The sequence below is a fragment of the Salmo salar genome, chromosome 13 (genome assembly GCF_965601325.2).
Source record: "Salmo salar chromosome 13, fSalSal1, whole genome shotgun sequence".
In the NCBI taxonomy this organism is placed as follows: domain Eukaryota; kingdom Metazoa; phylum Chordata; class Actinopteri; order Salmoniformes; family Salmonidae; genus Salmo; species Salmo salar.
Window position 1 is genome coordinate 91,198,754 of NC_138303.1, and position 14,838 is coordinate 91,213,591.

General features: G+C 42.2%; 1 protein-coding gene across 2 annotated transcripts in view; it reads right to left on the reverse strand.

Moving 5' to 3' along the window:
* Positions 1-14,838, reverse strand: part of LOC106568109 (roundabout homolog 2) — a 163,748-nt gene that overhangs the window by 11,578 nt on the left and 137,332 nt on the right. For both annotated transcript variants that reach the window (XM_082960439.1, XM_082960440.1), the window contains 8 exons: positions 14,554-14,675; positions 10,838-11,069; positions 7,846-7,970; positions 7,342-7,513; positions 6,163-6,339; positions 5,275-5,301; positions 5,046-5,085; positions 1,610-1,737 (listed from right to left, as the gene is read on the reverse strand). In XM_082960439.1, coding sequence (XP_082816565.1) covers positions 1,610-1,737; positions 5,046-5,085; positions 5,275-5,301; positions 6,163-6,339; positions 7,342-7,513; positions 7,846-7,970; positions 10,838-11,069; positions 14,554-14,675 — 1,023 coding nt within the window. The remainder of the gene's footprint in view (positions 1-1,609; positions 1,738-5,045; positions 5,086-5,274; positions 5,302-6,162; positions 6,340-7,341; positions 7,514-7,845; positions 7,971-10,837; positions 11,070-14,553; positions 14,676-14,838) is intronic.

Below are 14,838 nucleotides of genomic sequence, written 5' to 3' on the forward strand. Positions count from 1 at the left end.
CATTTCCTAAGACTTCATGGTATAGTTTCTGCTCTGACATGCACTGTAAACTGTGGGAACTTATATACTGTAGACAGGTCTGTTTCTTTCTAAATCATGACCAAACAATTGAATTGGCCACTGGTGGACTCCAATCAAGTTGTAGTGACATCTCAAGAATGATCAAAGGAATTGGATGCACCTGAACTAAATTTGGAGTGTCATAGCAAAGGGGTGTGAATACTTATGTAAATTCAATATTTCATTTTCAAGAAATTTGCTAAACAATTTAAAAACATGTTTTCTCTTTGTCATTATGGGGTTTGTGTGTAGATGGGTGAGAAAAAAACCTATTTAAGCCATTTTGAGTTCAGGCTGTAACACAACAAAATGTGGAATAAGTCAGGGGGTATGAATACTTTCTGAAGGCACTGTATATCGAAGCATACTGCATGAACAGTTTGATTTTGAGTTCTGATATTTGGCAAGCGTGGTAAGGAGTTCATAAGTAGCTCATCATCCTAGGGTGATGTGTCCAATTTGCCACTATGGTGGCGCTATGGGGCCAGTGTGTGAGTGTGTGCGTGTGTGTGTGTGTTTGACTGTGGATTTATGTATGTGTGTGAAACGTTTCATTGTGAAACACTATCAATACTCCCGATGCACCTCTTCAGGTACTACTAACACTTTTGCCCTCTTATAACAACTTCTCAACTCACTTCAACATTTATCAACAATCCCTCTCGCTCTCTGTCTCTCGCTCTACTGCACCTGCTGTTTTGACCTCTGAATTCGCAACTATGAAAAGCCAACTGACATTTACTCCTGAGGTGCTGACCTGTTGCACCCTCTATAACCACTGTGGTTATTATTTGACCCTGTTGGTCATCTATGAACATTTGAACAACTTGAAGAACGATATGGCCTTAATGGAAATGTACTCTTATAATCTCCACCGGTCACAGCCAGAAGAGGACTGGCCACCCCTCAGAGCCTGGCTCCTCTCTAGGTTTATTTCTAGGTTCCTGCTTTTCTAGGGAGTTTTACCTAGCCACCTTGCTTCTAGATCTGCATTGCTTGCTCTTTTGGTTTTAACCTGGGTTTCTGTTTAAGCACTTTGTGACATCTGCTGATGTAAAAAGGGCTTTATAAATACATTTGATTGATTGACCTAGCTTGAACCCTGGCAATGATGCTTGCAGGTTTAATTAATACTATTATTATTATTATTACTACAGCTAGTATGAAAGTGTATTGAACCAATCATGGATAGACAAAAGAAACACATGCACACTCTCATCAAAGTTCTTGTCAGTTTTTTTTTAAGCCAATAGTGATGAAATAGTTAACGTGATCCAGAGAGACTGAATGTCCAAAGTGTGTGTGACAGCCTGTCAGTGTGCCTGCTGAAGTATACCCTCCACATTGAATAATACATGCAGCTCATACATGTATTAACATCCTCTCACTCTGGGCACATGACCTCTGACCTCACTGTGGAGCCATGGTGTGGCCGTGGCATAGAGTGACACCGTGGTCAGCTGGGAGGGTCTGGGTCAGCCCTCTCTCAACTCTCTAGTTCCCTGGGTTTGGTTCTGTTTGACCAGGGGTGATACCTCTGTGTTCTTACCTCCTCTGCCAAAGTTTCCTCGTTCCTTGGTACCTCCCAAGCCCCCATTTGCTGGCAGGCTGGTGGAGGGCCAGGAGTCAGCCAACCAGGGGAATCCTGGGTCACCGGCTTTCAGCAGACCAGGATGACTGTTTTTAGAAAGATATAGAGAGGGAGGGAGGGAGGGAGGGAGGGAGAAAGAAGGGATACATAGAGAGAATGGGAAAGAAGGGAGGGAATGTGAGATTGTTATTAGACAAACCTCTGGTGCTGTCTGAATCCCAGCAATATTATTCATTTTCTCACATGTTGTTATACCGACTGCTTCAACAACAAATTGCTGTGAAACCTCATTCAGCATATCTGCTCTTCTGGAGCAGCCTGAAGCAGAGGCAACAATAAACAAGCAAACAGAGAGACATAAAAAACTGACAAGTCCACAAATCAGTGCTGGGCTTTAGCGCCCCTAACACCCCCTGGAGAAACGGACCAGGACTAAATGCACAGACATTAAATCAGTTTTAGAGCCCAGCACTACAGAAATTTCCATTTTAAATGTAGAATCATGGAGGGCCTTCTGGCAGTTAGTCTGCCAGCCCAGGGAAGTTGGGTAGTGTCTCCATAGCAACACACACGGCAACACTCATAGGATGGTTTGGTGAAACCACCCCTCCCATATTGCACAGGAAATTGGCAATTTCACTCCATTGTCTGAAATAAATACAGAAATATTTGTATTTTATTACTAAGAGTTGAATAAGGAACAGATATAGGATCTTAATTTGACCTGTATTGTCACAGCAAAATAATCCTGCAGCAACAGGATTTGAACCTTTAGTGTCGCTTGATCAGTGGTTAGGATGCCATGGTTGGTGGTTAGCTGGTCAAAATGAGGCTACATGAAAAGTGGAATACTGTTGATATAATGTGTTTGTGTGGGTTTTCAGTGAATTTATGTAACTCACAAAGCTCATCTGCATTTCCTGCAGCTCAAGAAAATTCTCAGCAACAACAGAGTGATCAAATTAAGATCATATACTGTATCTGTATTTTTCACAATTTTATATCCGTGCTTTTACCCTATTACCTTATCTAGCTGTTGGTTTAAAAAGAGGCTTCAGTCACATGCCTCACATGCCTTTGTTTGCATTTGGTTAATTAATGCAGTAGTCCACAAATGCATTTCCCTGTGAGCCAAGCCTGCCAAGCGCTCAGGGAATTGTACACATCTGACTTGTGATGGCTTTAAAGGTGTTTAAACAAGTATGGGAATAATTTCCATAAACATCACACAGGCGTGTTCACACAAATTTACACAGACACGCACATTGAATAATACACACACACATGCATGCGTGCCCCACACACACACACACACACACACACACACACACACACACACACACACACACACACACACACACACACACCATAGATAAATACAGTGAATTCGGAAAGTATTCAGACCCCTTGACTTTTTCCATATTTTGTTACGTTACAGCCTTTTTCTAAAATTGTTTAACTAAATAAAAATCCTCAGCAATCTAAACACAATACCCCATAATGACAAACTGAAAACAGGTTTTTAGAATTTTTTGCACATTTATAATTTTTTTTAAACAGAAATACCTTATTTACATAAGTATTCAGACCCTTTGCTATGAGACTCGAAATTGAGCTCAGGTGCAACCTGTTTCCATTGATCATCCTTGAGATGTTGCTACAACTTTATTGGAGTCCACCTGTGGTAAATTCAATTGATTGGACATGATTTGGAAAGGTACACACCAGAGAGATCCTTGATGAAAGCCTGCTCCAGAGTGCTCAAGACCTCCGACTGGGGCGAAGGTTCACCTTCCAACAGGACAACAACCCTAAGCACACAGCCAAGACAACGCAGGAGTGGCTTCGGGACAAGTCTCTGAATGCAGAGACTTGTCCCAAAGCCACTCCTGCGTGGTCTTGGCCGATTGCTCAGTTTTTCCGGGCTGCCAGCTCTAGGAAGAGTCTCGGTGGTTCCAAACTTCTTCCATTTAAGATTTATGGAGGCCACTGTGTTTTTGGGGAGCTTCAATGCTACAGAAATGTTTTGGTACCCTTCACCAGATCGATCGGGACAAGTCTCTGAATGTCCTTCAGTGGCCCAGCCAGAGCTCGGACTTGAACCCGATCGAACATCTCTAGAGAGACCTGAAAATATCTGTGCAGCAACGCTCCCCATTCAACCTGACAGAGCTTGAAAGAATCTGTAGAGAAGAATGGGAGAAACTCCCCAAATACAGGTGTGCTAAGCTTGTAGCGTCATACCCAAGAAGACTCAAGGCTGTAATCACTACCAAAGGTGCTTCAACCAAGTAAAGGGTCTGAATACTAATGTAAATGTGATATTTCATTTTTTTATTTTCATAAATTATATCTTTTTAAATGTATCTGTTTTTTTCTTTGTCATTATGGGGTATTGTGTGTAGATTGATGAGGAACATATTTGTTTATACATTTTAAAATAAGTCTGTATGTAACCTAACAAAATTTAGAAAAAGTCAAGGGGTATGATTACTCTCGCAAACACACACACAGTTTATTTTTTGTGTTTTGTTTTTGCTATATTTGTTTCAGCTCAGGACTGGATCAGCCTGCTCAGCTGTGACAAAGTAGAGAAATAGAGAGGAAACACAAGACAGCAGAGAGGGAGAGGACAAACCTGATCCCTAGCTGCTGGGGGAGGTCTCTTCATATTCTCACTGAATCAGTGCCCAATGATATTCAGCCAATGATATTCAGAGCTAGGTATCTCTCTGCTCTGTAAGACAGACCACACTAGCCTAGCTGTAGAAGACAGGGGTGATCTACATTCTTATACTGCCAGTGTCTGTAAGCATTAATATTAATTTCACTGCACCTGCGATAACATCTGACAAACTGTGGATGCGACCAATAAACTTTGATTTGATCTGTCTGCCTGCAAGCCTGCCTGGGGTTCAGTGGGACTTGGGAGTCTCCTCTCCGTCCCCTCTCTCCTGGGTCATTATCACTGTACATCGTTACATATGCTTGCATTCTGGAGGCGTGCCGTGAGCCTCGCGGTCTGTCGACAGGCAAATTCATCACCCCCTGGAAACGCCGCCACCGGCACCTCCGCACAGGATGAACGAGCCAATAAAAAAACTGCTCTGCATGCATTAATCGTTTCTGATCATTTCACGGGAGTGATTGATGACGCACACAATCGATACATCAACGCACGTGTTGCACCAGGATGAATAAGTGGAGGAGTGTTGGAACATATAAGAAGTTAATTCATATTCCAATGACTTTGTGCCCTCCATGAAGGTTGATCAAGTTCCATCATCACACCAACATCTATGTTGTTCCACAAGGGATGTACCATGGGAGGGTTGAGTGACTTAATAAGGATGTTGATTGTATTATGGAAAGGTTTTAGAGGTGTGGTCCTCACCTTCCATTTCCAATCAGGCCTCTGTCTCGTTGGAATGTCACTGTGGTCCAACCAGAGAGAGAGGGCAGGGAGTAGAGAGAGAGAGAGAGAAGAATTTTTATCAGAAGAGTTCTGTGTTAAGATTGAATGTGTTTCAAGCTGTTATATATTTTTCTCCATATATATTCTCAAAATATATTCTAGCCCAATATCCACAGTTAGGTGACAAGACAGGACAAATGGTCAATACCTGCACGGGTAAAGGTGAAGGACTGAACTGTAAAACAAAAAGACAGAGAGTGTGTGTGTGTTAAAAGCCTGTCGACACTCGACACAGTCGATGTAACATCAGCATAAACAAACATGAACACAACCACAGACATAAAAAATATGCAAACACCATCCTTTTGACGATGGTAGTCACATTTTGATCAGGAAAAATGTGACAAAGAATAACTAGAGTATGGAGGTTGCTGGATGAGAAATAGCAGGCAGGAAAAAGGAGACAGAAACATTTAACTGGATATTGAAGATACATTTGCTCTGAGAAGAGGTGGGATCAGAGGAGCAGCGATGGTGAATAAAGTAAATCACTATTGAATTAGGTAATCAACATGGTTTCCACACCAGCCACTGAAGCATGGTGATAGCAATACATATTATAATGAGAATAGTCCACAGCTACATGCTACCCACCCCTCCCCCAAAAGGCCAATCGAAAAAATAGCATACCTAAATCTGGAAAATGCATTTACGGCTAATGTGTGAACATGGGTTACGGTTCCATAATGAAAGGGAATGTGAATTACCTATTTGAAATTAGTGTATTTGAGTTTTAAGGTGCAGTTTTGATGGGATTGTGTTTATAGCCGATGCATATAGGTGCACAGTGGATTAAAGCAAATAGGACTTATTTCCGTCAGAGCTGAACATCTCGACCTTTGTTCTGCATTAAATGATATACCATCGAGCCAAAACACCTCTCTCTCACCTCTGGGATTCCACTTACTCACGCTAGACACATCCTCTAAAGGCAGTTGGGAAAGCTAGTCTACACTGTAATGTGTCTGCATAGTGTGTCTGATCTCTGTTGATATTACTCAGGCCTGTGTCTGTAACAGTATATAGTGGTTCTGACCTGCATAGTTGCTGAGGCCCTTCCTCTTCTTCCTCCTACAGTACAGCCAGGCGCTGAAGCCCATGAGGACGATCCAGCAGGCCCCTCCCAGCCCAGCGATGAAGGCTGGCTGCTTCACCACGTCTGAGATGCTGTTGTTGCCCTCCGCCCCCGTCATTACATCACGCAGCTCTGCACCTGGGGACAGACAGGAGGGGACAGGGGACACCCATCGGATTGACAGCATGGCATCTGGTGGATGGGTAGTGCTCTGTGGTCCAGTAGACCTAAACCAGTCAACAGCTAGCATCTTTCAAAATTGATTAAAATCAATGTTTATCAATAGGTAATATCAAAATCTACTATATGATTTAAAAACAATAAACTCTGTACGAAAGGTACAATCACGTTACAGTTATTTTCTAGGTTGAAAACAATACAACACCATGAAACACTATAGATAAAGAATATCAAATAAAAAACACACCATCGAAACCATAAAAAAACTGCAATATGTAGGCAGAGTGTTCATCAATTCAGCAGTGCTCTCATCAATTTGAACTCCGAGACGGGAGATTGACAGAGCAGCTCAGACAGAGTTTGATTTTCTGCTGCAGCTACTGTGCTGTGAAATTAGATTCACAGTCTCCAGTGTGAGCAGGAGCCCCAGCCCCAGTCATTAAGCCTTAGTCCACAGGCCTCTGTTTGCCTGTCTCTGGCCGTTAAGGATATTTTCCTCACACATCAGTCAAAAGTCATGGATGAAGAGCATCTGGCCTGGTTCTGCTATTGATTTTAGGCCTATATACTCAGCGCATCCCTCAGCTGTTTGATAAGATGTTATAGGATGATAAACCCACCCCAATAACACTGTCTACCATTTTTAGCGACGGACACACAGATATCGAGGACTATTATTATGGCTAACAGCACTCAACACACTGTTACTGGACACTACACTAAATGAAACGCTATTGATTTCCTGATAGATCACTATGGATGTAGCCTGCCTTACAGAACTCACTGAACCCCTCGTTTCAAACCATACACGTGATCTCCGACAATGCACAATTTTATTTTTTCCAAGCGTGATAAATTGATCAATCATTCTTCCAGACCGCCTGCCTGTGAATCAGATTAGGGTTCCCTGCTATTATGTGGGTTGCCTCAGACTGTGTGCCCTGTGTGTTTATGTGTTACCTATGATAATAGGCTGGGGCTCGCTCTTCACTCCCACCCCCGAGCTGGTGCCTGCCGCCACCTCCACACGGTACTGCACCCCCGCCTGCAGACCCCCCACCACCACCGAACGGATGGCCGCATCCACCGTCTTATTCACATGGAAATGGGTCTCGTTTGCCAGGCACCAGATCTAACACACACACCACACACACACACACACACACACACACACACACACACACACACACACACACACACACACACACACACACACACACACACACACACACACACACACACAGAGAGGAATTTGTGGTGAGATACAGTTGATACCCAATTTCAAATCAAAGTGTATTGCACAGGTAAACGGTGTAATAAAATGCATACTAGCAAGCTTCCTCAACAGTGCAATGTAAACATTTCTTGTAATATTTCTACACAATAAAAATACAGTGAAGCTGTATAGCAGAGCCTTCATTCTCAATAAGACTACTGTATACTATACAGATTGCTGCTCCCTACCTTGTACTCCTGGATGATGCCATTCTGGTGTTCTGTGGGAGGGGGGTCCCAGGACACACTGATGGAGGTGCTGTTATGGTTCCCCACTGTCAGCACTGTCACCTGCTGAGGAGGAGCGCTGGGTGCTGCATGGGGAGGAGGCACAACAAAACACATCAACATAAATATTACCACATACCGATATTCTCATTCCAACAGAAAACTGCTGCTGCTGCCTGCCGTTGCTGTTTACCTGAGCACAACAGAGAGCACTGCCTTGATTTATATGAAAATAGTTCAGTGAGGCAGGCTTTCTCTGTAGCAGCAGCAAAGATCAATGCCACTGATTTAACATGTTGGCTTTAACAAATGTTATTAAAGCAGTGGCATTGGGCTTTAACAAATGTTATTAAAGCAGTGGCATTGAGCTTTGCTGCTTTGGAGAGCCACCACTCTCTACACTTCATGCTTCCAGACTCTCTCTCTCTTTTTCTTCCTCTCTCCAACCTTCATCCCTTACAGTATTCTTCAATCTAGCTTTTTCTAATTTCTCATTCCTTTTCCTCTCTTTTAAAGTTGCAACAGAGTAACAAAGTAGCAGAGGTCTCTTGGTGCTTTCATAGGTTTAGGGGAATAAACTATAACAGTCCATCTAATAGAACAGCCAATTAGAACCTCTAATGTTACACAATACTATTGGCCTTCATATTAATGGATCACGGACGCTAAACATGTGCATATCTGAGCTAAATGAAAGCACTCCATTCTGGTGTACAGTAATGAAGGAGATGCTAGTAAGTCTATTAGCTCTGTGATGTATCGCCGGCAGAAATATGACCCGCGGTGTTTCGCGTAATGTGCTAAGTGACACTATGGCAACCCCAAGGCCAATCGTTTGAGATCTACAAAACACTCTTTATCCCCTGTGTGGGCAGACAGACCACTCAGACCCTTCACTTTCAAAAGCTGTATGGGGATTCAAACAGCTAGCAGACACCTGCAGGCTAACAGCATGACTATGGGATCGCTTAACACATGGGCCTATTGTTTCTATAGTGTTGGAGGTCCATTATTATTCATTCATTCAGAACACTACAGCAACTTCATACTTTGAACTACCATCTCTGTATTTCCGAGGTACAACTCATTCAAATCAGATTGGTTGGATGGGAAAACTCAGGACTAAACTCAATTGAGAAGCCACAAGTTTTGTAATGGCATTATACAGTCGGTGGAAGATCCATGTGAATCAGCTACTGGATCAACCTGGACTCAGGGGTAGACATAACATAGTAAATGAAAATCCGGGACTCATATGATATATTACGTTTGGTATGGTATGTATTAATTTGTGGATGTCCATCGTTCATTTTGAATGATATGTTAAGAATTACAATTTGTATGATATGTTACTAATTGCAGTTTGTTGTAGCTAACGTTAGTTAGGTGGCTAGGTGGCTAACACAAACGTTAGCTAGGTGGCTAATGTTAACTAGGCTAGGGTGAGGGCTAGGGTGAAGGCTAGGGTTAGGAGTTAGGTTAAAGGGTTAACATTAAAGTTAAGGTTTTATTTTTCACATGCGCTAAATACAGCTGGTGTAGACTTAACTGTGAAATGCTTGCTTACAAGCCCTTCCCAATGATGCAGAGTTTAAAATAGTAACACAAGAGGAATAAAATAAAATACACAAGGTTGGAGCTATATACAGGGAGTACCAGTACCAGATCAATGTGCAGAGGTACGAGGTATTTGAGGTAGATATATACATGAAGGCTAGAGAGGGACAAACTGAACATTCCTAGAGCAGGGGACGTGGAGAACAGCTACTGTGTGGGCCTAATTGTGTTAACGTACACAAGGAATAAAAAGCAACCCAATTAATCAACCGTTCACAGAGGGCTGAATCTTAACCTGAGACACCTGTGTAACTTGAGCTTCTGTTCAAATCTCTGACTGACATCAATGTTTGATTTAACTTAAGTAACTTTTCATTTATGCATGTATATGATGGAAAGGGGGAGAGGTGGCGAGAGAGAAAGACAGAAAGAAAGAAAGAAAGAAAGAAAGAAAGAAAGAAAGAAAGAAAGAAAGAAAGAAAGAAAGAAAGAAAGAAAGAAAGAAAGAAAGAAAGAAAGAAAGAAAGAGAAGGGGTGGAGGGAGGGAGGTAAAATCATAAAGTCATAGCATGAATGTTGTATGCAACAGGGGCATGGCAGGTGACAGCAGGTGTCCAGGGAGAGTAGAGAGAGGGACAGGGAGAGGTACAGGGAGAGAAGCAGGAAGAGGGTTGAGCTGGTGTCACAGGAAACAGCCCCCCCACCACCCCCCCTTCTCTTGAGTGTGTATGTCTGCAGAGAGAGTTTGTGTGTGTTTGATTTATTTTTTTATTTCACCTTCATTTAACCAGGTAGGGTAGTTGAGAACAAGTTCTCATTTGCAACTGCGACCTGGCCAGGATAAAGCATAGCAATTCGACACATACAACAACACAGAGTTGCACATGGAATAAACAAAACATACAGTCAATAATACAGTAGAAAAAAAGAAAACAAAAAAGTCTATATACAGTGAGTGCAAATGAGGTAAGATAAGGGAGTTAAGGCAATAAATAGGCCATGGTGGCGAAGTAATTACAATATAGCAATTAAACACTGGAATGGTAGATGTGCAGAAGATGAATGTGCAAGTAGAGATACTGGGGTGCAAAGGAGCAAGATAAATAAATAAATACAGTATGGGGATGAGGTAGATAGATGGGCTGTTTACAGATGGGCTATGTACAGGTGCAGGGATCTGTGAGCTGCTCTGACAGCTGGTGCTTAAAGCTAGTGTGTGTAATGACATTCTGTATCAGCTTCTAGGTACAGTATGTGGCCATTACCTGATGTAGCAAACAAGTAGCATTGATGTAAAACAATTTCAGGAGTTTCTGACAGTGAAAATAATACCTCCTACACAGTTGGCAATATCTGTTGCATCACTACACATATTGAGTCGGTAAAGTTCCTTTACCTTCCTCCAAGGTGCGTGCGGTCATTGATTCACTGTCTGCTCCCTGGAACTCGTTGAAGTACGGACGGACTTTTATCTCATAGACAACACCCTTCTTCAGGCCAGACAGAGCCACGTCTCTCTCTGAGGGGATCTTCACGTCCTGCACCTGCCAGGCCCCCGGGGAGGGCAGGCCTGACGTCTGCCTGTACAGAACACGATAGCCCTGGATAAACTGCGAAGGTTTCTCCACCTGAAGGAGAGAAAAGGAGGCAGACGTATATATTGCAGATTTTTTAAGGAATTTTTCAATGATGATATAAGAAAATGTATTCTTCAACATAAGCTAAATCATATCAACTTTGATTCATAGTAACTACTTCCTGCCCATTTAAATACACCACATGCGAACCAAACCCTGCAAAACAGAGAGCTACGAAGCTCTTACACCCTGACAGAGTGGATTAAAACCACACGTTATCCTTTTCTGTAAACAAATCGCGTTACTATGGAGGGGGAAAGTTGCAGTGGTGGGGTCTTGGGATGGAGTGTGCAACATAACTCAGAGTAATGGCTTGTTAACAGGGGCAGAAGCAAGCAAAAGCTTTTACAGGGCAAATAAAGCAGCTGTTTACCGTCAGCCCAGTCCAAATAAATCATGGAAACGTGCTGCTGATGCTCTGCCTCTACGGTTGCCTGCTTGCATTTCATTTAACGATATGATTTGTGAATCTAAAAGCTTATGAACGCCCGCCCCCACACTCTCTCTTTCCCCTCCCCTCCCTCCCTTACCTGTAATAGAACTGCTTGATCCATCTAGATGCAGCCATAGTGGGAGTAAATATCATAAACAAGCCCATTCTGTTTAATTTTCCCTTGTCTTATAGTACAGGTATGCTACGGTACGTTAGGAGGAGGGTTTTGCTTGACAATAATAGTATTTGTGAAGAATAAAAACCTACGCTTATTCTGAGACTTAATCTGGCCTGTGTCACAATGTAATTACATACTAGAAATATTATCATGGAACTAACTGAAGATGGTAGATGGTATCTCAAAGTGTAATTTCAATTGAATGGTATTTTGGATTGTTCCCTTGAATAAGCCATGTTATGAACTAGTGTACCATCTGCTAAACAAAACCATGGTGCTATGCAGCACTATGCAAATCCCTTTCTCGAAGAGAACCAGATACCTAATAATGTTAAAATGACATCAAGGCACTGGTGCATACAGTGCTGAAGCATATGGAGTGCATGGGTGTATGTGCGTGTGCATGTGTATGTATGTCAGTGGAGGCTCCTCAGTGGAGGACCATCATCTTCAGTGAATGGTATAAAAAGAAAAATATTAAAACATTACAAAAGTTACCCTTTTTAGATAAAACTATACTAAATATATTCACGTCACCAAATAATAGATTATAACACACTGTTTTGCAATGACGGTCTACAGTAGCCTCAACAGCACTTTGCAGGGTAGCACCATGGTGTAACCGGAGGACAGCTATTTTCCATCCTCCTCTGGGTACATTGACATCAATACAAAACCTAGGAGGCTCATGGTTCTTATCCTCTTCCATTGACTTACACAGTAATTGTGACAACTTCAAGAGGATGTCCTCCAACCTATGTTGTCCACCCAATCAAATGATCAGATAATTAATCTAGTACTGGAAGCATAAGCTACAGCTAAGACTGCAGTGCATAAAATGTGGTGAGTAGCTGACTCAAAGACAGAGAAAGAGAATAGTTGGAACAGTTTTGAACAAATTAATTTATTCTAAAAGGAAGGAGAAGCAAGAGAGCGGGAGAGAGAGAGTGCGAAAGCTATATTTCATTGTACTTTTTTTCACCTTCACTTACCTAGCGAATGCAGGTAGCTAGTTTAGCCTACTCAAACAGAGAGGGATGCTATGTTAGCTAGCTGGCTATGGCTATCCAACACTGGAACGCTTCCAAGTTAAGGTAAGATTTTGGTTTTATTAATTTACTGCTTGATTGTAGCGGGTTTACTAACGCGTTAGTTCTAATGGCTAGAGTATGTTGACTAGCTATGACATTAGCTAATATGGTGACAACTATGTAGGCTGTGTGTAGTGGTTATGTTATGAAGGTTTGGCCTGGGAATTTTTTTTTGCCTGGTCACAGACAACTGATGTGTTGTACACTGCAGTCCACATGCAAAGGGAAAAGGTTAGAGGAGGAGAGCGCGTAGATGCTAGAAGGAATTCTACAACAAGATAAACGATCATGCTGTTTGTATGTGGCTGCTATGAAAGTGAACTGTGTTTGCATGTGATCAGGGGTGTATTCACTCCACCGATAATGATTACACCCTACATCAGCTAGAGTGTGCAAGGCGGTATTGCATGTGTCACTGTCTGTCACCTAGATTACTAAAAATGTTCTCTCTACCTGTGCACCTAAATTGTAAACTTTAATTCATATGCTAGGTTGTAGCAACCTAATGATAGGTATAGGGAAAATTTGAATATCTTGTAGTAGCCTAAACCTATCGATTTTACATTGAGCTGGGTCAAATCATACCAATGTTATTTGTCATATGCGCCGAATACAACAGGCGTAGACCTTCCCGTGAAATGCTTACTTACACGACCTTAATAACCAACAATGCAGTTCAAGAAAGAGCTAATAAAATATTTACTAAATAAACTAAAGTAAAAAAAAAATATTATAAATCAAAAAGTAACACAATAAATGTACATGACAATAACGAGGCTATATACACGGGGTAACCGTGTACAGGTTAATCGAGGTAATTTGTAAAGTGACTATGCGTAGATAATAAACAGCGAGTAACAGCAGTGTAAAAACAAAAGGGGGGGGAGGTGGTTCAATGTAAATAGTCCAGGTGGCCATTTGATTAGAACATGAATGACAGTCATCCGATATGCTGTAATAGAAAAAGATGCTCATAAAATTTAAAATTGTCCTCCCTCATCCTAAATGTCACCGACCGCCACTGATGTATGTGTACTTGTGTGAGGAATGGAAGAGCCTCTGTCATTAAGCAGTGCTCTCCAGAATGCAGAAGGGAAAATATTAATAACCTCCAGATAAAGAGCTGACTGCAAACCGCATCCAAAAGAGAGAACACAACATGTTGCCGCTAATGGTGATCTATTTGACTCAGTGAGAAACATTTGTCTTAATTCCTGCGTCACCCCAAACAATCACAGATTGATGGAACACCAGCTGTCCCTGGACTCCACGTCCACCCGTCTCAGACACTTGCACTGTGTGTGTGTGCGTGCGTGTGTTTATGCATGTGTGTGTGCCAACTGAGAACAGACAGTGGGTGACACACAGCATTTATGTGTGAAAAACTAAACTCAAAATGTGTATGAAGCTTGGAGATAAGCAAATGCTTGGAACTGGCTCTGTTCCTGAACAATCCTAACGCTGTACAAGGCTCATCTCTCTCGCTACTCAGCTCTTCAGGTTCTATACTGCCTGTTTGATTCAGTGAGAATAATAACTCACCACAGAGACAAAGCATCCTTGTTCATACCAAACCTACTCATACTAGTTCCTCATTGTGACATCTATACATAAATTAATAATTGGGCTCTGCAAGTCTAAATCCTAAGTTACAGTGTGTTTGTTGAGTCCCACTACAGATGGTCAACAGATGCTCAAACTGTCAACTGTAATTCTGTCGATATGCAATAATAAAAACAATTGATAGTATAGATTCCTATCAGTAGTACTCACAGTCCATGTGACCTGGACAGAGGTGGAGCTGATGACCACAGGGTTATGCATGCTGACCACCACATCACCCAGCTCCTTCTGGACACGTCGATGGTCGACACCCTGCACCGGAGGGCTGATGTCTGAGAGAGAACGAGAAAGAGAGAGAAAGTGAGAGAGAGAGAGAGAGAGAGAGAGAGAGAGAGAGAGAGAGAGAGAGAGAAAGAAAGAGAGAGAGAAAGTGAGAGAGACAGAGAAAGAGAAAGAGAGAATGTGTGGGAGAGAGAGAGAGAAAGAAAGAGGATG